Below are 25,363 nucleotides of genomic sequence, written 5' to 3'. Positions count from 1 at the left end.
CTTTGTCCACAAAGAGAAAACATTCTCCCCTTACATAAAACCACCTATAGAAGCACCCACTCTGTTCAAGACCCTTAACTAGGTGCTGCGAGTATAGAGATGCAAAGTACCATAGGCTTCACTTCAAGGAGCTTACATGTGTACATATAAGAAGGATTCAAGATAGACAGGAATGGGGCAAAAGGTATTATTTTGATATGCTGAGATTTCATTGTTGGGAATATTTCTTTAAATAAATCACAGGATTAAGTCGTCTTTTTTGTTTGTCATTCAATATTTTTTGAGTTCTTGTTATACACACACGTGCGCGCGCACACACACATGCTTTGTTCCTTATAGGAATATAATAATAATAATAATTCTCATTTCTCTAACCGTTTAAAGTTATAAAGTATTTTCTTTACACAAGATGCCTATAAAGTAGCACAAGTTTTATTGTCTCCCTTTCCCAGATGAGGAAACAAAGGCTCAGAGGAAAAGTGACTTTATGATAGTTTCAAAGCTAGGTGTTAGAGCTGAGATCTTGAATTTATTCCACTACACCATGGGGAGAGAAATAAAAGACCCTATTCTTATTTGGAAGGAATTTACAGTCTTTTCATTGGAAAGCTAGAATATATCCGTGTATAATTAGAAAATAAGACTATATAATTGCATAGTAAAGATAGTAAATGAGTAAGAGAAAAACTAGAGTGAGCTGGATTTGTCAAGGAAGAAGTCATGGAGGGAATGGTTAGTATTATGTCAACATTTTCTTTGTAACTGAATTTGACCTAAGTAGATAATAGCTCCTATCATCATTTAAGCTACTGAATTACTATCTGTTTTTATTCTTTATAATAGGATTTTCAATTTAGAGCACTGAAGAAAGTCCGAATCTTTGATGCCCCTGAAGAGCTGCCCAAGGAGCGCTCCAGTCTGCTTGCTGTGTCTAATAAGTATGGTCTGGTGTTTGCTGGAGGAGCCAGTGGGTTTCGTGTTTTCCCTAGCAAAAATCTTCTTATTCAGAATCGGCCTGGAGAGGATCCCAATAAAATTGGTAAATCCAATTGAATAAGCTTGTATCAAACTGCTTCTGTGTGAAAAGTACCTTGCAATTTATTGATTTAAGCTAGAGCAGTGTAGTGAAGCATTAATGAAGTAGTCTTTTTTTCTCAAAGGAAATCTCTGACATGGTCGTTGAAGACCATAATTTTAAGAATATTACCAAGTTGACCCATCATAGCTATCTCTGAGGTACTGTAATTAATCCATTTGAATCTTCCTTTTAGGGTACCTGGTCATCCTTTCAGGCACAAAGTAGAGAAAAAAATACTTTATTTTTTATTTTTTGTTGGGCTTTTGACTTGATGGGATAGTGGCTGGAAAGTGTTTTATTATATCACATTTTAGTTGGTTTAATGGTGCTCTTGTTAGGGAGAATGGGGCAAATTGTGTACTGTTAATAAAATTATTATGTCATTGTGGCCATAAGGAACTCTGTTTTCCAAAGGCTTTGTCCCCTTATTTTGCTGCCCTTTTTATTTAGGATGACTGGATTACAAAAGAACCAAAATTTAATGAGTTTATTTGGACCTGAACATTAAGGATATGTGTCTGGGAATCTTATATAGATGAATCTTTTATTTAACATAGCACAACATTAAAGGATTGTTTTTCACTTATGTACTAATCACATGGTAAATTTTCTTTCTTTTCTTTTTTTTTAATAGTTGAGAAAGTTCCAAACATATTAATCCCTATGAAATTCCCAGTGCACCACTTGGCTTTGAGCTGTGATAACCTGACACTCTCTGTTTGTATGATGTCCAGTGAATTTGGCTCCCTCATTGCCTTTTTTGATGTTCGAACATTCTCAAATGAGGTAAGGTACTTGTCAACTGATCCTTGAGCTTAGACCTGATGCATGCATCTTAGTATATCTGATTTATTTCACTAGTCTGTATTTCTGAGATAAAATTTTACTGATGCTCACCAGGTGTTTTTAGTTTGTCTCCTGTGTTGCCAGTTGCTTTGAATATCTTCAGTAACTAGGTAACGATTACAGTACTTGGCTTTAAGATTTGCCATAATAGGGGCAGCTGGGTAGCTCAGTGGATTGAGAGCCAGGCCTAGGATGGGAGATCCTGGGTTCAAATCTGGCCTCAGACACTTCCTAGCTGTGTGACCCTGGACAAGTCATTTAACCTCCATTACCTGACCCTTACCACTCTTCTACCTTGGGGCCAAAATATGTTTTAATTCTAAGGCAGAAGGTAAGGGTTTTAGGAAAAAGGAAAAAAAAATTTGCCATAATAATCGACTTTATTTTCCCCTTCTGGGCCTTAGTCACTAAGAATTTTTCTAGTCCTAATGTTCTTTATGAAGGATAGTGTGTAATTGGTAGGAGCTAGAATGGACTGTAGTTTTGTCTGAAGGATATACTTCTATGTGTTTATTTTTAAAAGGCTAAGCAGCAGAAACGTCCATTTGCTTATCACAAACTGGTGAAAGATACTGGTGGCATGGTCATCGATATGAAGTGGAACCCTACCATCCCCACCATGGTGGCGGTTTGTTTGGCTGATGGCAGTATTGCAGTTCTACAAGTCACAGACGCAGTGAAAGTGTCTGCAAGCCTTCCACCTTCTGTGGCCGTAACATCTGGTAGGTTATTAAAATTTTGACCCTGTAATATATTATGTGATTGTTTTTAAAAATTAATTTCTAGAAGTAGAATGTAACATTACTATTTGAAAAGGGAGATGATATTCTTCTTGAAAGCAAGAGAACATAAATAATTTAGACTAAGTACTAAGTTCTAAGGGAAGAAACATTTTCATACTATTTCCTGGTCTGATTCAGTTGGGTTTTGAGAATGCAGTAAACTTTACCTGTCATGGGAGTTAATGTTCCAGAGACCCCTGTGATAGGTAAAAATCCACAAAGTAGCAGTGGTATATTTATTTTGTTATTTATATATATATTTTAAGTCTTTATAAACCCTTCCCATTCTCCTATAAACCTTTTCCACACTCTTATTAACCTTTCCCACACTCTTATAAACACTTCATATGCTGTTAAATACTTTCTACATTCAAACCTACCTAATTTTAACGTCATATAAAATTCTATATGGGTACTCACCAGTGAAGTACTATACCACAACTTGTATGAAAATCCTGTGATACAGTGAAAACTCTGCAATACAGTATTAGATAAAAAAAATTTAAAAAAACCCAAAACCTGTGATACAATTAAGCCATGATAAGTGAACTGTGGTATAATGAGGGATGCCTGTAATTATGTCTCTTATTCTAAAAGGAATGTACTCTGGATAGCTTTTATTCATTCTCAAGAAAAGAATATGAGAATTGAAACAATTTTCTGATACTTGTAGAACTGTTTAACTGAGGAGGAAAGCCTTAAAACCTCTGGGCAGATCTCACTTAAGAAGCACTCTTTGCCCTCAAATGAATGGAACAAAGAGAAAATACAGTTTGGTTAGAGCCTATATATGTACTCAATTTCTTTAACTATACCTAATAAATTCAAAAGCAAGCAGACTTCTTCTTTGAATCAGCTAATAAAGAATCAACAAGTGGTGATTATGTAAATGATCTTGTCATTGATCTTAATAATTAATCCTGCTTTTAAAAATGCTTAGTAAAATTTTCTTCTTTTCTCAGTGTGTTGGAGCCCTAAAGGGAAACAGCTTGCTGTAGGAAAACAGAATGGAACTGTGGTCCAGTATCTCCCAGTAAGTTTAGTATGCTCTCTCATAATAGTCTGTGTATGTGTGTGGTGTGGTATGTGTGAGTATATAGGTGTTGTATGTGTAAATCATGTAAGTCATTCACTGTTACCTTTGCTCTCTTGGCCACTAAAGACTGGTGAAATCAACATGAGACTTTTGTGTTTGGTATGAACTACTTTTCTTCTGGGGAGGACAAACTGGAGCTTGGCCTGGGTAGTATTGGTTATTTAAAACAAGGCCTTTTGTCTTTCAGACACTACAGGAGAAAAAAGTAATTCCTTGCCCTCCATTTTATGAATCAGATCATCCTGTAAGAGGTAAAATACTTTCTGTTTAAAGCTGCCCACTTTAAAAAAAAATTTAAATGACCCCTGATGAGTTGCTTTCTTTTAAAGTATTTTTACATGGGGGCAGCTAGGTGGCTTGGTGGATTGAAAGCCAGGCCTAGAGACAGATGGTCCTGGGTTCATATTTGGCCTCAGACACTTCCTAGCTGTGTGACCCTGGGCAAGTCACTTAACCCCCATTTGCCTAGCCCTTATCACTCTTCTGTCTTCTGCCTTAGAACCAATACACAGTATTGATTTTAAGATAGGAGGTAAGGGTTTTAAAAATAAAATATATTCACACTTTTTAGGTTTTATCACAAAATTTAAACTATATGCTGTATTTTATCATCTACAGGATCATTTAGTACATTTTAGGTTCTTTTAAATTCATATTATTTCAGTTCAGCATAGGAAAGCTCTTTTTGTTGAATGCTTTGGGAGACTTTGTCTTCATCTACATGCCAGTTTTTCTTAGTAATGTCCATTTTTTAAGTCCCCAGAAAATTAATAACTACTGGACTTCTAAGGTTTGTTAGACATACACATCAATGAAATCTGCTCCAAGTTCTTAAAAATTAGGAATTACTTGATTTCCTATATTTAGATGTGAATATTATAGTGTCTAATTGTCAGAAACAACCATGAAAAAATCTTTGCTGCATCTGTTATTTTTAATGATTAAAAATTAAGGTATATCCCATTTCAGTTCTCGATGTACTGTGGATTGGTACATATGTCTTCACAATAGTGTATGCAGCAGCAGATGGAACCTTGGAGACTTCCCCGGATGTGGTGATGGCTGTCCTACCTGTATGTATACTCAAGAGATGGCTTTAGTATTACAAATTTATATGTCCTGCTTATGAGTTCAATAGCATTATGTGTCCTTTTAACAAGTTGTTTTTGAGTAGCTTCTTTTTTCTTTGGAATGTTTTCTGTTCTATTATTTTGTATTCTAAGTAAAGGAGTACCCAAGTACCAGTCATATGTGTCTCCCTAGACCCCTCCCCACTTTTAGTATAATTTTTAAAAAGTCAGTTCAGTAAACATTAAGTAAAATAATGATAAAAATTTACCTCAGAAACTTTGAACTGTTAAGTCCAAGAAATAAGTTTGCATATAAAAACTTTACATAATATGTAATATAACTTTATAATGTATATAGTAACTATATGACACTGTAGTTAGTGTTTTATTTATGTTGCCTTGTTTAAAACTTGGGTTGCTTGATTGTGAATTGAAATTCCTATATGAATTATATATTTAGGAAGAGCCTAGCTAAAATCCTGAATATTTGTCTTCTGATCTTCACCAGCACCAATATACTATAAATTATATTTGGAGCTATTGGTAATTATTTACGAATAAATGAATAATACTAAGCATTGTTTGTTCTTAGGGATCTAGATTCTTTGATCTTCAGTTGATCTATAAAGTCATTGGTATGGGCATTACTTAAGTGATACAGATTATAACTGTCCTCCCTCTCTTCTCATTATATTGTATTCTTGACCATATATATCCTCCTGTAAATTTTCCTTAGGAGTCACCCAACTCACTGAGGGGACCTTCCTTTGGCAGGGGAGAGGAGGAGTTCTGAGTAGGGGAATTTGATGGGTGTAGAATGACTATATAGGAATCTATTAATTGCATGATTGAAGAGTTCAGAGAGAGCTCAGGTTCACCTAGGGATAAAGTAACTAACATATAGCAACTTGATCTTACTAAAATAGAGGGGACATCCCCTATGACAGTGACAAACACCTCTAGTCATCATTCTTCCCATTTTTTTTACCTCACTTGGTATTGATAATTAGAAGATCAAACAAAAATTAAAGTTATCTATTTATGTTTTTCAAGCACTTATATTTTTTAACATAAAGTTGGCAAGATATATATTCAGGTAGAATTTTAAAGGCAGTATTTTACTCTACTGAATCCAAGTGCTTTTCTTATAATTTAATAACAAGTGCATTATACTATAGTCTTTTGTTTTCTCTATTTTTCTGTCATTTGTATGACTATAAAGATATATATCTTCTCCAGAATGTCTTTCTGAAAACATGCCTGTTCCTAATTATATCTTTATTAAGGGTGCTTTCAGTACATATGTAGATTATTCTCATTAAAATTTTCTAGGGATGGGAACATAGGCATATGGGTCTTGATTGCCCTTTATTTAGAAGTAGGTATGGAAAGAAAGTGATTTTAAGAAATAAGTTTTACTGGCACCTTTTGTTTTTATATCACAATCATTTCCAAAGATATGCCCTTTTGCATGTTCTACCTAAGTATACTTTCCTTTTAACAAGGAAAAAAATAGTTAAGCAAAAGAAAACATTAGAGTTGACATCTCTGATAGTAAAAGCAACATTCTGTCTCTGAATAGCCTGTGTTAGTTTGTACAAGTCTTCTGTATTTCTTTGACTTTCTTGTATTTGTCATCTCTAATTATAGTCATGTTTCATTTACATATCACATTTCATTTAGTTCTTCTGTAACTGATGAATACCTACTTTGTTTCCATTTATTTGCTCCCACAAAAAATACTACTTTGAATATTTATATATAGGACCTTTCATCTTTTCTTGCATAATTCCACCTTGTTTTCCAGAATGGTTTGAAACTGTTTTTTTTCCCAAGTGCTTGGCATTTTATTCTTTTTGATAGCTCGAGAATCAAATCATTTAGTGCCATCAAAATTATGTTGATTTCAGTATGGACTTCTTCTGTATGTTTCTGTCTGTTCCTCTCATCTTTGGAGTTTTTTTTTAAATTACCATTTCTATTTCCTTATGCACGATTTTGGGAGCTGTGATGTTAGAGTTACACCATCACTGATGGAGAGGAGAATTAGTTAGTTGTAGTAATTTGGTTTATTGGGCTCCATTATGTTTCATCTTTAAATACTTTCAGAATCATCTGGCTTAATTGAGTCTTTTGTTAGGTTTTCTGTAAATTTGTTTTTACTTAGACTGCTTTTTACCATATTGTGAATGACACTACTCAGAATCTTCTCAGTAAGATTTTACAACTGAATTTATATTTCAAACTGGTGCAGCAGTTGGCTGCCATATCTTTACACTTGGCAAGGAGATCAAGTGTTTTGCTGGCTGAGCCATTTTCTAGGATTTTTTTGGTCTTTTAATTGTGAGCGTTGATTTACATTGGCTAACTTCCTTAGGAAATGGTGATAACCTGTGTCAAAGTCTGACTTTTTATCCATTTAACCCCTTTTTGACATCAACCTTTTATTAAAATATAGGTCAGGTTGGAGCTAACTCATTTGCAAGCCAAATCTCCCTTTATTCTTATTTGGCAATGACTTTGATCTTTTATTTTTCCTAGCAAGACAGTGGTCAGACGATATACAGGCAGCTAATTTGGAAATGACTCCTACATAAGTTAACTATCATTGCCTCTTCATTAAAATTATTCAGTTTTCATTTTTTGTGATTTCTAGAATCTCTTCTTGAGAAAAGTATTCATCATCTTTAAGCAGGAAGCTTCCATGGAGTCAGAGGGCCTTTGACATCTTTCATTTCTATCTTCTACCATCTAGATCAGAGGTTCTTAACCTCGGGTTATCTTCTTTTCTTTTCTTTTCTTTTTTTTTAACCCTTACCTTCCATCTTGGAGTCAATACTATGTATTGGCTCCAAGGTAGAAGAGTGGTAATGGTAGGCAATGAGGGTTAAGTGACTTGCCCAAGGTCACACAGCTGGGAAGTGTCTGAGGCCAGATTTGAACCTAGGACCTCCTGTCTCTAGGCCTGGCTCTCAATCCACTGAGCTACCCAGCTGCCCCTCGGGTTATCTTATTTTCGAAACTATTTTGATGAGTGTTTCAATATAATTGGCTTCCTTATTATTTCTATATATTTTATTTTTTACATTTACAAACATTCCAAGAATGTTCTCATTGCTGCACCAGATTATTCAAAGGGTCCATGTTATAAAAAAAAGGTTAAGAACCTATTAGATTGGCTCCTGGATCAGCCTGACCATTTCATGATTTCTTAAAATTTAAATGTGTTCATGTTAATTGGCAGTGCATCTCTTGTTTCACTGAACAATATAAGTTAGGAAGAAAAGGGCTGGATATATCAGTTATTCATTTTTTTTCTCCTCAATGTTTATAGAAAAAGGAAGAGAAACATCCAGAGATGTTTGTGAATTTCATGGAGCCTTGCTATGGCAGCTGTACTGAAAGACAGCATCATTACTTTCTCAATTATATTGAGGATTGGTGAGTATAGAACCCAGGAAAGAAATTTCCTCTCTTACTCAGGGGACAAATCATATTTTTAGGTTTCTCTTTGGTAATCTTTTTGCAAGTGGGAGAGACTAAATACTGTGACAGTATCAACAGTTGCTAGTCAAAAAATTATGATGGCTTCTTCTTCAATCTCCTGTATAAATACACAATTAAAAAAAGTTTTTTTTTTAACTTAGTTGCAGTGGTTGTTTATAGGGAAATTGGCACATGAAGAACCTTTCTAAATTCTCTCCTTGAGAGTGCAGAGTAGAATTGGAATTTACAATTTCACTAAGCAATGCTTCTGTTTATGTGGTAGAATGAGATAATCAAATGAGATAATGTTTACAAAGCATTTATTTAGCATAGCGCCTGGCATATAATAGGTATTTAATAAATGTTTGTTACCTCCTTTCCTCCTTTTATAGATATATATAGAATACTGATATAGAATATATATTTAATGAGTTTTTGCTGTATCAATAGCAAGAACTGCTTATCTTTTTCTACCATTTTAAGCACTTTATGTATGTCATTCTTTTGAAATAAGTAGTACAAAGATCATTCCCATTTTTTGCAGATGAAGCAGCCAAAGCTCAGAGATATTAAATCTCTTGCTTGGAGTCATACAGAGTTTGTATGTGAGAACCAGGCCTTGATATTTGGACTCAGATATCTCCCGAGTCCAAAATTCTGTACTCTTCTATACTCTGGTGTGTCTGTGCTTGTTTATAAAAGGCTATTGCTAGTTATCATTTGATACCGATACATCTTTTTCTTGACAAGACACGGTGCTATTGGCTGGCTTTCTTTGGCTATAAAGTGGTACCTTGACAACATGAGTTTAATTGGTTTCATGGCCATGCTCGTAACTCAGTTTGCTCATGTGTCAAATCAGATCTCCCCATTTAAATTAATAGAAATGTAGTTAATCCGTTTGGCCCCCCCAAAAAACATGAATTTTTTGTTTTATATGCTTTTAAATACAAAAATGTACTTTATAAATAACCAATAAATACATTTACTAAAAAGAATGTAAAGAAATAAACTTGCTTATGAAATGTTATTTACCTTTAAGGTCAGGTGAAGATGCTGGTGGAGGTTTTCATTTCATGTGCTATTGCTTAAAATAACTTACTCTCTCTACACACATAATGCTACATTTAAATGCAAAATTGACCTTATACATTCCTTTGATATGTAACTTTATTGCTATTTTTTAAACTACTTAATTATCATTTTCTTCATTGAATTTTGGCTGTTTTGCCACACTTTCCTCTATTTCACTTAGAGGCTGTTTCAACAAAAACCTTTCCATGGAAGTTTGTTTCTTCCTCCCTTTTAGAACGTTTTGATAATATGTGAAACAAGTGTCCTTACACAGCTCAGTGCATGACCTGTTGCAACTTTTTCTGTGTGTCTTTTCAATAAACTTTAATTTTTTTCCCAAATCCTCAACATTTCCTCAATCTTGCTTGTACTGATTACTTCATCCACCTCAGGCTCCTCCCCACTAATTTCCTGCAAAATCTCCATATGCTGCTGCTGCTGTAACTCCCTCAGTTCTTCTGTTGTCGGGACCCATGATTAAAAGTTAAGAAAGTTGATAAAAAAAAACTGATAACAAAGACAAAAATAAAGAAGAAAACAAATACAGTTTAATACAGATACTCACACAGCCAGATAAACACTGAACTAAACGAGCCTCAGGTAGCTTGTGAAACCAAATGTTTGGCAGGCTATCTAGTGGAGGGTGACAGAAGCTCATGATTCAAATATCTCCTTGTGACTTAAAGCAAAACCCTGATCGTGACTGCTTGTATCTCAAATTGCTTGTGATTCAAGATACCACTATATGTTGACCCAGAAAATGAAATGTTGGTTGTAAAGTCCTTTCTGTCCTGCAGTGGTATAGGCCATATCACCTTTTTAACTGTTAAATAGAGAAATATATTTTTTCCTATTGAGATAACAGTATATTCAATAGAAAACTCCCTTACAAAAGTTACTAGTTAAATGATGATTTGGATTTGTTTCTTAAAGGGACCTGGTACTAGCAGCTTCTGCAGCCTCCACAGAAGTCAGCATCCTTGCCCGACAGAGTGATCAGGTGCCTTATTTTTTTTTTTTTTAAACCCTTGTACTTCGGTGTATTGTCTCATAGGTGGAAGATTGGTAAGGGTGGGCAATGGGGGTCAAGTGACTTGCCCAGGGTCACACAGCTGGGAAGTGTCTGAGGCCAGATTGGAACCTAGGACCTCCTGTCTCTAGGCCTGACTCTCACTCCATTGAGCTACCCAGCTGCCCCCCCCCCCTTATTTTTTTTATATATCATAATCTCTGTATGTTTTCCACGTAAGATTTTTAGGCGAATAGGCAAGTTAAAATCGAGAAGAGAACAGTTAAGATATGTAAGGTAACTATTACCTTATTGCATGTCCAGACTATAGCAGCACCTGAAGGACATCCTGGGGCTGTAAACAAAATGGACCAATTCTTATGGGGTCAGTCAGCTTGTAGACACACTTGGGGCATCAAATTTAGTGGTAATCTCATAGCAAACATTCATGCCTGCTAATGATCAGCTCTGGGTCAGTAGGGTGGACTAGATGGCAAAACTGGCAGTGAGACACACTCCCCCTTTCTCTCCTTTCTCTCTCTCCCTCCTCTAATAGGACAGAAATTAATACTTAGTTATGTCTGCGTGTGTGTGTGTGTGTGTGTGTGTGTGTGTGTGTGTGTGTGTGTGTGTTGGTAGACATGAGGTGGGGGGGTTGGAATTGATATAAGTGCGTAGGTACTCTTTCTACTCTACTATGCTGCCTTCACAAAATGAATTTTCTTAATTTATTGTAAATAGGAGAAAGTAAATCTATTTTATTGTAATCTTTTTTTATTATTATGGCATTTTAAGGAGGGAAAAGTACATTTCCCAGCCTCCAGACTTCTGAGACTACCATAGTCTTCTACCATTTTATTGCCAGATTGGATTTAAAAGTTAGAAGGAATGTGTAGATAACATTAATCCAAGAGAAGTGATTTTTCACTTATTCCCACATGAATGAGACTTGCAGATAAAATGCAAAACATGAACTAAAAATGACTTTTCTTTCTTTGCAGACTAACTGGGAATCTTGGCTGCTGGAGGACTCCAGCCGAGCAGAACTGCCTGTTACTGATAAGAGTGATGATTCCCTGCCTGTAGGTGTTGGTATAGATTATACCAGCCAAGTAGAAATACCCATTAGTAAGTGAGACACTTACCTTTAAACTCAGAAATGTAATTCCTTCAACAGATTGTTTGACTTTTCAAGCAAGATATCTCTGGAAGTGCATGGAAATGACAAATATATTTCTCTTTCTCTCTGCTGTACTGCTTAAACTTAAGCATAATTCCATTTTATTTTAGTGGCTTAGAGTTCCCTAAAACCCATTATAAGGGAGTTGTTATTGAGACAGATACAAAACTGTATAATTTGACATTTATCTCTAAAATACAATTAAAATCTAGAAGCTTAAATCTTAATGTTAATGCCAAGATAAACTCAGTTAAAGTTTCATTCTCTTGATTATTTTTATTTTCTCAATTATCTTAAATCGAAGTATTTGAGATAGTTTTCTTTGGTGAAACCTTATAGATTAGACTAGCCACTTATTGGGATGCTCCAATCATTTTAATGTCTGGTTGAATTTGAACTCCTGAGAATCTGTGTAGTTAACCACTACATATTGCCTGAAATATAAATGGTTCCAGAAAAAAATTATTTGCTCTACTTTTACGAATAATATTGATATAGATGGATATATTTAAAAGTATTAATAGTTTATTTAAAGGCATATTGGTAATTAAGAAGGCCATGTGCCTGCTAAGATCTAATTCAAATTGCCCGCCATTACCTTCTGCCCACCTGGCTGCTTTGTACGAGAGAGAGGTGTCTCCCAATCCCATTAGGAGTCTTATACCTCTGTCTACGTAATCACACTTCCTCCGTAAGAGGAATCATGGGAAATGTGATTTCCAAGACCCCTAAAACGTCCACAGGAAATTTATATCATATATCTAAATATTAAAGCTCAATGAACCCAAAAGAACCCCAAATTCCAATAACACACTACTCCTTCCAAACTGTAGCATCAGAGAAGAGTGGTATGCTTCTTCTGTAAAGCATTTACCAGTTGTTTATCAGATTGCTGTATAGTGTGTGGTAAAAGTGAAGGGAGGAAGGTAGGAGGATTGGAGGAATGGGAGAAAGGAGAGACGAAGGGAAAGGAAGGTTGGGGTTGGGGTGGGGGTGGAGTTGACCAGATCCCTTCAGGGGCTCAAATAAATGATCAGAGAGCAACTTTAGGGTTTTGAATAGCTAGGTTTTGTTTAGATTAGGAAAGGGAAGGTCTAAGGAAAACTAGGAGGTAGGAAGAAAGGGAAAAAGAGAGAGATCAGGGTCTCAGGGTAGAGAGCAAAGCCTCCAACATAGAGAGAAAAGGTGCTAAACTTTCTCTTTTATACTTTCTCTGACACCTCCCACAAAGGAAGTGGGAGTTGTCAGGGGAAGTTGTAGCAGGGATCCCTCGGAGAAGTAGTCTTCCAGGGCTTACAACCATTCCAAATGACCCAATAGGCATGAAGTAATGTAAAGAGTCTTGGATTAGTCTTGCTGTAGGTTTTGTATCATTGGTTCTCAGGCTAATCTCTAATTCCTCTTATATACTTCACTATTTCCAATTCATTCCTTCCCCATCACCCACCCCTACCCCAAAATCCAAAGGCCTATAGTTCATCTTTTAGTCATCAGACAGCATTCTTTCTTTATCTTCTGTCTAGCTTTATGCTAGGTGCTTTGATGGCACAGAAATAAAAGATGTTCTCTACTCATGAGGAGTTTTGAAAGTCCAGTCTGGTTGAAGCGAATCAAGTTTGGCTTGCTGGTACCACTGCTGCCAAATGGATTTTCGGAACATCACAGCTCTGGCCTCCTTCAAACATTACAGCTTTTCTTAATTACTGAAAGAAAAACACTTCAGGAGAAAATCCAAAAGCTTTCCCCTAATGGTCTGGCTTGCTGCCATAGAGATGGTTCAAGTTCTTGTTTTTGTCATCTTTATCAAATCTTTATAAGTCTTCTTCATTTGACAGTATGTCATCCTCCCATCCCCATGAGACAGTTATGTTTATGTTAAAAATGTGGTTTTATCCATATGGATTTGGAAATTGTAGCTTTTTAAGCATGGGAGTCCTAATGCATATTTGGAGTTCTATATCTAACACTATATTGATGCTTGGCCAAACACTATGATTAAAAGAAATGCTTTTCATCTTCCTCCTAGTGGTCTAAGCTTTGAGAGTGTATCACAGTCAAGCATCATTAAAATTCTACAGCATAATCCCCTTATACAAGCCTCAGTCATGCAGGACTGTTTGGTCTGATTAGCCATTTACACTGAATGGTCCAGAGGAGAAGCTGGCTCATTTGATTACCTTTGAAAAGTCTGAACTGACAAAGTACAAGCCTAGGATTCAAGTGTGAATGAGTGTAAAATTGTTTGACCTCCCTTTCAATCCCCTGCTTTGCTCTATATATAGACTAGTCTGTCATTTCCCCATTAGCTGCTCAGCCTAAAATTTCCTTTTCTTTTCATTTTAAATGCTTTGAAGATTCATTCATAGTTTTCATACCTTCAGGTATCTGAACTTTCCCTTTGAGTGCTGAAATACATTTTAAAACTCAAGACTTTTAGCAAAGTAATGAATTAATCTTCATATAGGGCAATGTAGAAAGCGGATTATCTAGTAGCTGTGGTAGTTTTTTGTTTTTTCTTTTTTAAAGATATTTTATTTTCTCAATTATATGTAATGACAATTTCCCACATGTTTTCAGAAGTTCTAAGATCCAAATTGTCGCTCATCCTCCCTTCCCTCCCCTCTCCCAAAGATGGTAAGCAATTTGATTTGAGTTATTCATGTATTATCATGCAGAACATTTCCGTATTGGCCATTATAGTAAGAGAATGCTCATACAAAACCAAAAACTCATAAGCTAAAGTGAAAAATAATGTGCTTTGATCTGCATTCCCACTCCATTACTTCTTTATCTGAAGGTGGATAGCATTCTTTGTCCTGAGTCCTTCAGAGTTGTCCTGGATCACAGCATTTCTAAAAGTAGCTAAGTCTTTGACAGTTGATCATCAGCATCATCAACAATATAGCTGTTACTGTGTATAGTGTCCTGGTTCTTATTTCACTCTGCATCAGTTCATGTATGTCTTTCAGCTTTTTCTGAAATCATCTTGCTTATCATTTTTTACAGCATACAGCAATGCAGATAGTATTCCATCACTATCATATACCACAATTTGTTCTGCTGTTCCCTAATTGATCAACATCCCTCAATTTCTGATTCTTTGCCATGTGGTAGTTTTCTTTCAGTGGTTATAGTTTGAAAGTTAAGATTCAATTCCAAAATCTTTTTATATAACCTTGTTGTGGCAAACCTGTTGGCCAACATTCTTCTCTCAGTCAGTGTCTCTGGGTTTCCAAACTCACATTGTCTCTCCTTTTTATCTTTGATAGATGATGAAAAGACCCTTCCTCCTGCTCCAGTTTTGATGTTGCTTTCAACAGATGGCGTACTTTGTCCATTTTATATGATCAATCAAAATCCTGGTGTCAGGTCCCTGCTCAAGATCCCAGAACAACTTAATATTGAAGGAGAACGACAGCCCAAATCATCAGGTACACATCCTCAAAATTCTTGTGTGGACAAGGAATTTATAGTCAGTCTATTTAAAGAATTTTTCTTCTCAAAAAGGAAGAAGCTGAGAGTACAAATTGTGGTTATTCAGTTAGAGTTTAACCCATTTATTAATACTGAGTGTAGGGCACTGTGCTTGTCTGTCATATCACCATACCCATCTTCATATGGGGCAGGGAATTCTATACTTCTTTCTTCATTGTTCTGTGTTTGTGGAACTGGAATCTTGTTCTAAAGCTTTATCCTTGGTCAGAATTTCCTGTAATATAGGAGCCGTCTTGGACCCCTTGTCAAGGAAGGTTGATTACTGAGGCACCTAGAGGATCACATTATGTCAGGCTCAGACACTGAACCACAAGAACAGCATTTTAAATGCTACATTTATTTATATGCTTGGGCTGCATGCAGAAGCTGTTAGGTTTGCTACTTCCACATTCAGAGAAATTACTATAAAGTGGAATGTTCAAACATTCATAGGGATAAAACAGAGAAATTACTATAAAGTGGAATGTTCAAATATTCATAGGGATAAAACTAACAGAGAAGGAATTTAAGTAAGCTTGCTTTGGTCAATGCAGGGCCTTTTAAAGTTGCTTTAGTGCAGTAGTAAGAGCATTTAGGTCTGGTATCAGGTAGGACTTATGTTCCTATCCCCCCTCTAGTACCTGCTAGTGGTGCCAGGGGTCCTTAACCCCTTTGGGCCTCAGTTTTCACATCTGTATTAGGGGAATTGTGTCTCTACTGCTTATCTCACACTTTGCAAAGCTTAAAAGGCTATGTAAATTTCAGTCATTATTAGATTATCTTATCTTATATCTTCTCCATTTGGGACATTGGGACATTCCTAAATAGGAATACTGAGACACCTAGACTATTGATGAATAACAGCAGTACCTAGTCAATGACCAAGGGATTAATGTCCTGGTTTATTGACTTGTTATGGGACTTTGGGGACCAAAATAATTCACTAGTGAGGCAGATTGGTGTAATGGCTAGAACAAAGGATTGAGAGTCAGTAGGGCTTTACAGATCTTGCCTTGCTTATTAGTTACATGACCTTGAGTGTGTCAGTTAACCTTTTTTTAGCTTCCATTTCCTCATCTGTAAAATGAGGATAATAATAGCATTTCTCTCACTGGGTTGCTATTGAGGATCATCTGAGATAATCCATGGAAAGCAAAGTGCTTTACAAACCTTGAAGCCCACTGAAAGTATACAAAGTTTGAAATGCTTGATAGCACTGAGCTACGACATCTCTCTTACCTAATATTTTTTATTGGGCCCCACACATTATGAGACAACAAGTTCCAAAGAATGCTGTGAACCTTGCAATACTTAACCTTCTTGATGGTGTTTACTTTGTGCATGATTACTGGGACCTGGGAACTCTTATCCAATTGGTGTAAAAAATAAAAATATAAATGCAAAAGTTTATTTTAAACCTTCCTGATGACCAAGGCAACTCTTCCACAAGCATTGAAGTTACCTTGTTCTTTATTTGGGTCAGTGAAGGAGATAGTGTGTGGAAGCAGGAAATAAAGGAACGAACAGTTGCTAGAAGCACACTCCCTGCCAAGCCTTGAAAATGTGTCCTTAATAAATCTTTGGTTCTAAAAAAATCTCACCAGCCTTCTCCCTCCTTATTCCTCGTATATACTGTCTGAAACAAGTATTGGAAAGAGGGTACTTTTATACTTAAATAATAATATTTGCATGCATACAGTATGTATGTATATACATGTCTGCAGTGCAGTTTTCAGTTTATACTAAAATCCCACATGAATTTATCTTGATATGACCAGTTTTGTATGATGGGGCTCTTCAGAAGTATTAACTCTCACTGATTACCTAGGTATATATTGGTCAGTCTTTCCTTGGTTTACTATAAACTGTGGTAGTAGAGTGTGATGAGCCCTGGATTCAAGTTCTCTTTTCAGCCTTTTCCTCTTATATCACTTCACTTGACTAAATCTTAATTTTCTCTTTCATAGTATGGGATTGATACTACTTAGACTACTGAACTCATTAGCTGGTTGCAAGGAAAGTATATTGTAAACAGTGCAATATTAACTTGGAGATGGTAGCACTTCAGATGTTTCTTGGGTGCTCTTAGTCAAATTCCCACAAGATCTTGTAAAGCACAACTAACTTCTCCTAAGTCATGGGAGGAGAATTGAAAATTTTACTTCTCTATCCAGAAACTGGGATGATATATAAAGGACTCTACCCTTAGACTTAGCTAATAGAACTTTTATTACTAAATCTTTGTCCTAATGTAATCTCTTTACTTTTTCTTGTGCCCATTTTATAACAGGGCATACTTTAACTTCCTTTTTGTTTCATAATTTTGATTTCTATCATGAGTGTTAATTGTCTTCTTTTCCATTTCTCTCTTTTTTTTAAAAAATCCCTTTCCAGGAAGTACCCCCACAACTCCAACTTCCACTCAAGCCCCTATGAAGCTTGAAGCATCACCAACTGCAGCTCCTGGTTCTGCCCCACCTTTATCCCTTGTCACACCAACTACTGCTTTCATTCTGCCTACAGTTAGTCTTCCTGCTGCCACCTTCCCATTTGGCTCTCCATCCTTGAAATCGTCCGGTTTGATGTCTGGCGATCCCCCTCCTTATTCCTTTTCCTCAGACAGCTCCAAACCAGCCCTAAGCTCTGCCATAACTAGTGCACCGGCCTTCTCTTTTACACCTCCTTCTAAAGCCCCCCTGGCCTCGGCTCCCTCCCTAGCCCCAATGAATACCTCTGCAACTTCCTTCTATTTTGGATCTCCTGCTTTTAAGCCTGCAGTGGAAAATACTCCAGTGGCTAGCATGTCTGCGCCACACATTGGGGCAAAGACATCTTTCCCACCTACGTCCTCTGCAGCTAAAGCAACCGTGAATGAAAAGTAAGTGATACTTCCTTGAGAGAATTGAATTTTTCTTTGTGATCCATAGAAACATAGGTTTATATAGGAATAAATTTAGAGGTTTTGCTTTGGTCAGTGGGCGAAGTCCAGTGGGCTTGTGTACAGATTTATATGGCATTCACTCCTCATTAGACTGTAAACTCCTTTAGGAGGAGGAACTACATCTTCTGTTTCTTTTGTCCTCTCACTGCTACTCCAGGAACCTGCACACCTAGTAAATGCTTGGTGAGTGGGGAAGTGGTTAAGTGAGTGTTCTCTTGGCAAAAGGCAAAAGTAGTAATTGGGAGGCTTTCCTTTGCCCCAAAGTTTAGTGGAATAGATGCTGAATCTAGTATCCTATTGTGGAAAATTTAGTACTTCATATTCCTGTTGAATATTTATTTGATAAGAAAATTGAATAGTTTATTCTCAAGGAATTAGAATATCCAGTACTGTTCATATTTCTTTACAACTTGTACCCTTTGAAAGCAATATTTAAGACATTTGTTTTGCATGAAGTATGGAGTATTCCCTTTTGGGGATGTCACTTTTTATTGGCATGGGAAAGGAATATTTATCATGGACTTTTCTGAAATAGTCTCCTTTTTTGCAGGTTTCCTGCTGGGGAGTCATCCACTCCCATCAGCAGTTCCCAAAGTAGCTCCTCAATGTTGTCATTTTCCTCAGCCTCCAAATTGGCTTCTGCTGGCCCTGTCAGTCACTCCACACCTCTCTCATCTTCATCTAGCTCAGTATCTGCAAAATCATCAGTATCTCCCTCTGTTTCAGGTATGCTTTCAAGCAGGCAGTTTTATTTTATTTTAATTTTAATTTTTTTTTTCCAATTACTTGTAGAAACAATTTTTTACAAATGTTTTCTTACATTTTGCATTTCATATCCCTCACTCTGCTTCCTGAGGTAGTTAATAGTCTGTTACAGGTTATACCAGTACAACTTTCATGTATTATATATTTCCATATTTCCCATGCCATGACAGAAGACATATATTACACATACAGTAAAAAAAAACTTGAAAGAAATAAAGCAAAAGATGGCATACTTTCATCAAGCAGACAACTTTGAAGAACTTAGATTCTCCATGGAGAAAGGGATGGACACTGGACTGGTATTTTCCAGTAATTTCCTTCTCTCAGTGCAGGTTAACATTCCTGTCTCTTAGAGAATTACATGAAGCACTGAGAAATTAAGGAATTTTGCCCAGAGAGTTGTCTCAGACTTAAGCACAAGTCATCCTACTTAGTGCTGGGTCTCTAATAATTATGCCATGCCATATTCTCAATGAACATTTTTTCCCTAGCATTCTTTGAGGTACTAGCTTAGTGAATGGCAAAAGTTATTTACTTCTCTCCTCATAAATAGAATAAATTACTGAGGATTTTTATATTCTCTTATTTAGGAGAATTGAATCTATATATGTTGTGGTGCTATGGACTTAATAATGTGATTGGCAGGTTTCCTTGTCTCCTTATCATTCATTCCTCCCAGAGCTGAACATACTTGGTGATTCAAATAATGGGTCTGGTGGCCATTCATCTGTATCTAGTGTCTGTCTCAATCCTTTGTGGGCTTTAAAATAATTCATTAAAGGGCAGAGATGAGGACAGTTCTGCAGTGACTATCATACTTGAGCCCAAAGCAGTCACAAGTGAATGATTTCTAGATGTTAAAACCATGAACAATCTGTCATATAGAAAGCTGCAGTGACTGTAGTCAGCAGCCGAGGAGGACCAAGCTGAAGGGCAATGCAGGCAATGTCTAGCACATTTCCTTAGCCCATTCCTGTTTGGAATTTGGTATCATTTATTTTTGTGAATTAAAATAACAGGTTTAAATTTATATGACACTTTACATCTTACAAAGCCCTTTCCTCAAAATTACCCCCTTTGTAGATGGTGTAAGAAGTGATAACTTCATTTTTATTGATCAGTCAATTAGCAGAGTCCTATGTCCTAAGGATATGTGTACAAAGAATAAAACAATCCCTACTCACCTGGACTTTACATTCTGATGGATGGAGTGAGGGAATTTAGGCTTAGAGAAGCTTTCTCTGCTATCATTGTGGTTTTTTTTTTTTTTTACTCTTTTGTCTTAGAATCAAGTACTAAGTATATATTCTAAGGCAGAAGAGTAATTAGGTAGTTGGGGGTTAAATGACTTGCTCAGGGTCACAGAACTGTCTGAGGTCAAATTTGAATCTAGATCCTTCCAACTCCAGACTTAGCTCTCTAGCCACTGAGTTACCTAGCGGCCCTCATTGTGTCTTTAAGCACTAGAACAAGTTTTGTTTTCAGTAAGCCTACAGTATCTCTTAGCTATATCAGATTGTTTTCACCAAAGAAAGATTATAGAATTGACTGAACTCTTTTCTTCCAAGGGTAGCCTGCTCTGAATTAAAAACTCTTACCTAGGAGAGAGAAAGATCTGGTGCTTCTTACCAGAGTTATCTTAGTCTTTTGATGATGGATTCTCTTTACTTCCTCTCTGACTGTATTTCCCAAATTATGTCATCTTCCGGCTCTCTCTCCCCTCAGTTTGAGGGAGATAATCTGTCTCCAAAGGTGTAGGGAATGTGGGAGCAGAGAGGAGAGAGGCATTACATGAGTCAATACTGTCATTGTCAGAAGTGCCAGCAGCAGATTTTCAATTCTCATCCTTGGTTCTCACTTGGCTGATTTGGGACCACCCTCCGTAGCACCTGTGGCCACCAAGACTTTTTCTGAATCTTTCCACTAATGGTAACCATGGCAGCCTTCCATATTGTTCCATTGCTAATAGCTGCTCTGAAGATGAAATATGCACCTTATTTCTCATATTTGGGATTGAGAAAATTATATAAACATCACATATAGTATTATGATTGAATTTTCTTACTGTCATTATAGTACGCTCTTCCCAAAGTAGCCCAGTATCCTCAATGGTGCAGAAATCAGCCAGAATCACCGCTCCAGTGGCAAAGTCAAGTACTACTCAGGTACTGAATGCTTGGAATTCAACCAAAATTATATTTGCTTTTTGATGAACTCAGCTAAGTGTATATATCTGATCATATGATTCACATTTTTTTGGAATTATCACTTTCTAACAGTCTCTTTGACATCATATTTAGATCTCTGCATTGCAATTAGAAATATCAGAAAGTGTGAGGTTTTGACTACCTCAGTGAAGCACACTATCTCAACTAAATATTGTAGCTTTATATTCTCTCTTGGCTCACTTACACCTTCTTATATTATGGAATGTCTGTTTTTCTTCCTTATCTCTAAATGCGAGTTAGCAATTAATTTTTCCCACCCTGCCCCTTCCCCCAAATAAGCAAGAAGTAAACCACATGACTTTTTTCTTTTTAGTCCCCCATGATCATTTTCTTATGGGACTTAAGTTAAAACCTCAGAGAAAATAGACTCTTAAAAAGTTGAATGTCCCCCTGCCCAATCACAAGCTTATGCCTTTTACAGTATATTGTTAGCCAGTTTATATTTTAGAACCCTCTTTTAATTATTGTGTGTAATTAGAAGTAATCAAACCTATAAGACTTATTACCTATGTTAAATGTTTGAATACATACCTAGACTGTTTTCAGTGGCCGCATCTTATTTCATTCAACAAATTTCCAAAACTTGTCATTTCAGGCCAAATCACCACAGCCTGCCATTGTGATGGAAAAGCAGCCACATCAGTGGAAAGATTCAGACCCTGTGATGGCTGGAATTGGGGAGGAGGTAATGTTGTGTCCTACAGATAGAATTTTTTTCCTACCCTTCCAACCATGTACAATGAATGTTCTAGAAGTAAAGGATTTTGGTTATCAACATCACCCTAGTGGGTGTCCTCAAAACCTGTTTCCCTGGAAGCAGGTTCACAGTTTTGTACTATATTAGTCACTCCTACAACAGAAATAGTCATTCATATCCTCATTGTCTCATATTTGGATTGACTCTTCTCACTGGTTGATCCTGTAGATTGCCCACTTCCAAAAAGAGATGGAAGAGCTAAAAGCCCGAACTTCCAAAGCATGTTTCCAAGTAGGCACCTCTGAAGAGATGAAGATGCTGCGAACAGAATCAGAAGATTTGCACACCTTTCTCCTAGAGATTAAAGAGACAACAGAGGTGTGTATTTGTTCATCTTTTCCCTAGGTTAAACTGTGTTGAGTCCTAAACCTTTCCCTCCTCTGAAACGAGATGAACAACTGTCATTTTTTCCCCACACTGGATGTGCATTTGACGGCTTCCCTTTTGATTTGGTTTGGTCTTTGTGTTTGAAAATTCATTTCTTTTCAAATGACCCTCCCCTTTCCTCCTATATGTTTGCCAGTAACCCAGTTAATCTTTTTATTGACATTATCATATTCATTCCAAAAAAAAGATTTTTTTAAAATCTTGAAAATTTTTTCTTCATCATTATTATATTCCTTTTATTTCTTTTAGTCTCTTCATGGCGACATTAGCACCCTGAAGACCACTTTATTAGAAGGTTTTGCAGGGGTTGAAGAAGCAAGAGAACAGAATGAAAGAAATCATGATTCTGGATATCTTCATTTACTATATAAGAGACCTCTGGATCCTAAGAGTGAAGCGCAGCTTCAGGTAGGAAATACCTGGATGAGTAGGCCTTTTAAATTGTTCTTTTTTCGTTTGTTCATTTTTTAAACCCTCACCTTCTGTCTTAGAAGCAATACTTGTATTGGTTCCAAAGCAGAAGAGCAGTAAAGCTTAGGCAATAGGGGTTAAATGACTTATCTAGAGTCACACAGGTAGGAAAGTATCCAAAGCCAGATTTTAATTCAGGACCCCCTGTCTCTCTCCACTGAGCTACCTAACTGCCCCTTAAATTGTTTTTATGTGACATTTGACATCACATGGTAATATGATAACTAGTCATGTCTGTGTCTTGCACTGACAGTGCTAAATGACTAGCATTCTTCTTGAAAAAATATTATTATATGTATTTGATGAACATCAATGAATAGGAATATTTCTTAACATAAAGAACCACAAAAGAATACTCTGAATATTACACACAGCTTGGTTTTTTTTTTAAGTATATTATAAATTTATTATAATAATTCTAATCTTGCTCTACTGAGATTAAAAACTGTAGGCTCTTTATTTTCTCCTCCATACCTGACCATTAGGCTACATGCCATCAGGTAGATGGAATACATTGGTTATCTAATCTGATCTAAACAGCCACATACTTAATCTACAGCAAAAAGAAAAACAGACTTTCCCATTCAATTATACTTTTTCTACTAAAATCAAACAAACTTGTAATTTACATATATTTGTTTGTCCTCTTGCTAGACTTACTGATTTCAAGTTTGTCCCTCTCTCAGTGCCTAAAACAGGCCTTTGCACTCAGTAGGTAGCTGGAAGAGACTTTGGACACCATCAAATTCACTGTACAGATGAGGAAACAGGCCCAGAGAGGTGAAGTGATTCGCCCAGGGTCACACAACTAGAAAGTGTCTGTGGCAGAATTTGGAACCTGGGTCATCCTGATTTAGTACCCTATGTAACCACCATGCCCTGCTGTCTCTGGTCACTTAATAAATGTTTATTGAACTTTTTACTACAACAGTTCAATGAGATAAAGAACACAGTATTGAGGGTGGATACATTTGTATGTTAAGATTTATTAGTATAATAATGGAATAAGGAGATACCCTTAACTGTTGTCTCTCACTGCTTAATCAGAGGTTCCCTCTCCTGCATGAGTAAGGAACTTTTCTTTCATTTCTCTCTACATCTTTACATCTCTAAGGCAGAGATCCTCAGTCGCTGGATTAGTGTCTCTTGGTAGCTCATCAGTCTGGTTGCCTTTCTACTAGTGTCCACTTCTCTGCAAGTTTGTCAATATCTGGAGCAGGGAGGGAAATTTTTGCTGAAGGGGAAATCCCCTCCATTAAGTCTGTACTTTTACTATCAGCTCCATCTCTCATCATACCTTCCTTTGAGGAAATGGAAATTAACCTTTAGAAAAAGGACAGGGAACCCTTGTTTTAGAGCAAAAAGCCTGTGTATCAGGGTATCTTGGCATCAAAAGTTCTTTCAGGTTTTTCTTCTATGAGTTTTAACTCCTTTTAGCAAGAGAACAGTTATCTCATAATTTATGAGAAGAAAAGCCCTTGTGGACTCCATCTGGTTTCATTGTTGTCAGTTTCTGTTTCCCTCTCTATGAAGCCTGCAGAGAAAGTTATGCAATGCTCCCTTTAATTATTGGTTTCCCAATCAAAAGGGAATAATTATTCTTTCTCAAAAGAAAAGGCCTCCACCCTTCCTAGGTATTTTCTTGAAATTCACATATTGTGCTTTTGTTTTTTCCTTAAATACTAAACACTGAGCTCTTGTATTCATACAATATTACTTCCTTTAAAAGGACTATGTGAATTTTCAGTTAAAATTTAATTTTTTAATTTAATAATAAAATATTATTGATCATTATTAATAGTAAAAATTTAAATAAATCATAACTTTTCAAACATTGAAACAAAACAAATTTAAATAGAAAAAATAGTTTATTCTCAGTGTACAAGAGTTTTTCTTTTTCTTTTCTTTTCTTTTATTATTTTTTAATTTTAATTTTGAATATTTTCCCATAGTTACATATTTCATGTTCTTTCCCTCTCCTCCTAATTCCATATTATTGATAGTTGGACTAGGGTTATCATTTAATGTCTACATCACCAGTAATATCTCCATCAGCCCATGTGTTCAAGCAGTTGTTTTTCTTCTGTGTTTCTCCTTCCACAGTTCTTCCTCTGAATGTGGCTAGTTTTCTTTCTTATAAGTCCCTCAGCCTTGCTCTGGATCCTTGCATTGCAGCTAGTAGAGAAATCAGTTATGTTTGATTGTACCACAGTTTTATCAGTCTCTGTGTACAATGTTCTCCTGGATCTGCTCCTTTCACTCTGCATCAGTTCCTGGAGGTCATTCCAGTTTACATGGAATTCCTCCAGTTCTTTATTCCTTTGAGCACAATAGAATTCCATCACCAACAGATACCACAATTTGTTCAGCCATTCCCCAATTGAAGGACATTCTCTCATTTTCCAATTTTTTGCCACCACAAAGAGCGCAGCTATAAATATTTTTGTACAAGTCTTTTTCCTTATTATCTCTTTGGGGTATAATCCAAGCAGTGCTATGACTGGATCAAAAGGCAGATAGTCTTTTAAAGCCTTTTCAGCATAGTTCCAAATTGTCATCCTGAGTGGTTGTATCATTTCATAACTCCACCAGCAATTCATTAATATCCCAATTTTGCCACATCCCCTCCAATATTCATTACTCTCCCCTGTTGTCATTTTAGCCAATCTGCTGGGTGTGAGGTGATACCTCAGAGTTGTTTTGATTGCATTTCTCTAGT

The 25,363-nt window shown here is 36.4% G+C and overlaps 1 protein-coding gene across 1 annotated transcript in view; it reads left to right on the top strand.

The window, feature by feature from the left end:
• NUP214 (nucleoporin 214) overlaps positions 1-25,363 on the top strand; it is a 100,626-nt gene that overhangs the window by 2,395 nt on the left and 72,868 nt on the right. The window contains exons 2-17 of the mRNA XM_044663974.1: positions 844-1,039; positions 1,713-1,864; positions 2,448-2,646; positions 3,669-3,739; positions 3,990-4,053; positions 4,772-4,875; positions 8,207-8,313; positions 10,366-10,432; positions 11,443-11,569; positions 14,891-15,052; positions 17,490-17,973; positions 18,587-18,762; positions 20,878-20,966; positions 21,625-21,714; positions 21,955-22,104; positions 22,423-22,581. Of these exons, the coding sequence (XP_044519909.1) occupies positions 844-1,039; positions 1,713-1,864; positions 2,448-2,646; positions 3,669-3,739; positions 3,990-4,053; positions 4,772-4,875; positions 8,207-8,313; positions 10,366-10,432; positions 11,443-11,569; positions 14,891-15,052; positions 17,490-17,973; positions 18,587-18,762; positions 20,878-20,966; positions 21,625-21,714; positions 21,955-22,104; positions 22,423-22,581 (2,397 nt within the window). The remainder of the gene's footprint in view (positions 1-843; positions 1,040-1,712; positions 1,865-2,447; positions 2,647-3,668; positions 3,740-3,989; positions 4,054-4,771; positions 4,876-8,206; positions 8,314-10,365; positions 10,433-11,442; positions 11,570-14,890; positions 15,053-17,489; positions 17,974-18,586; positions 18,763-20,877; positions 20,967-21,624; positions 21,715-21,954; positions 22,105-22,422; positions 22,582-25,363) is intronic.

Source organism: Gracilinanus agilis, chromosome 2, assembly GCF_016433145.1.
Source record: "Gracilinanus agilis isolate LMUSP501 chromosome 2, AgileGrace, whole genome shotgun sequence".
Classification (NCBI taxonomy): domain Eukaryota; kingdom Metazoa; phylum Chordata; class Mammalia; order Didelphimorphia; family Didelphidae; genus Gracilinanus; species Gracilinanus agilis.
Note: the sequence above shows the minus strand (reverse complement) of the source record. Positions and strands in the feature narration are given on the sequence as shown.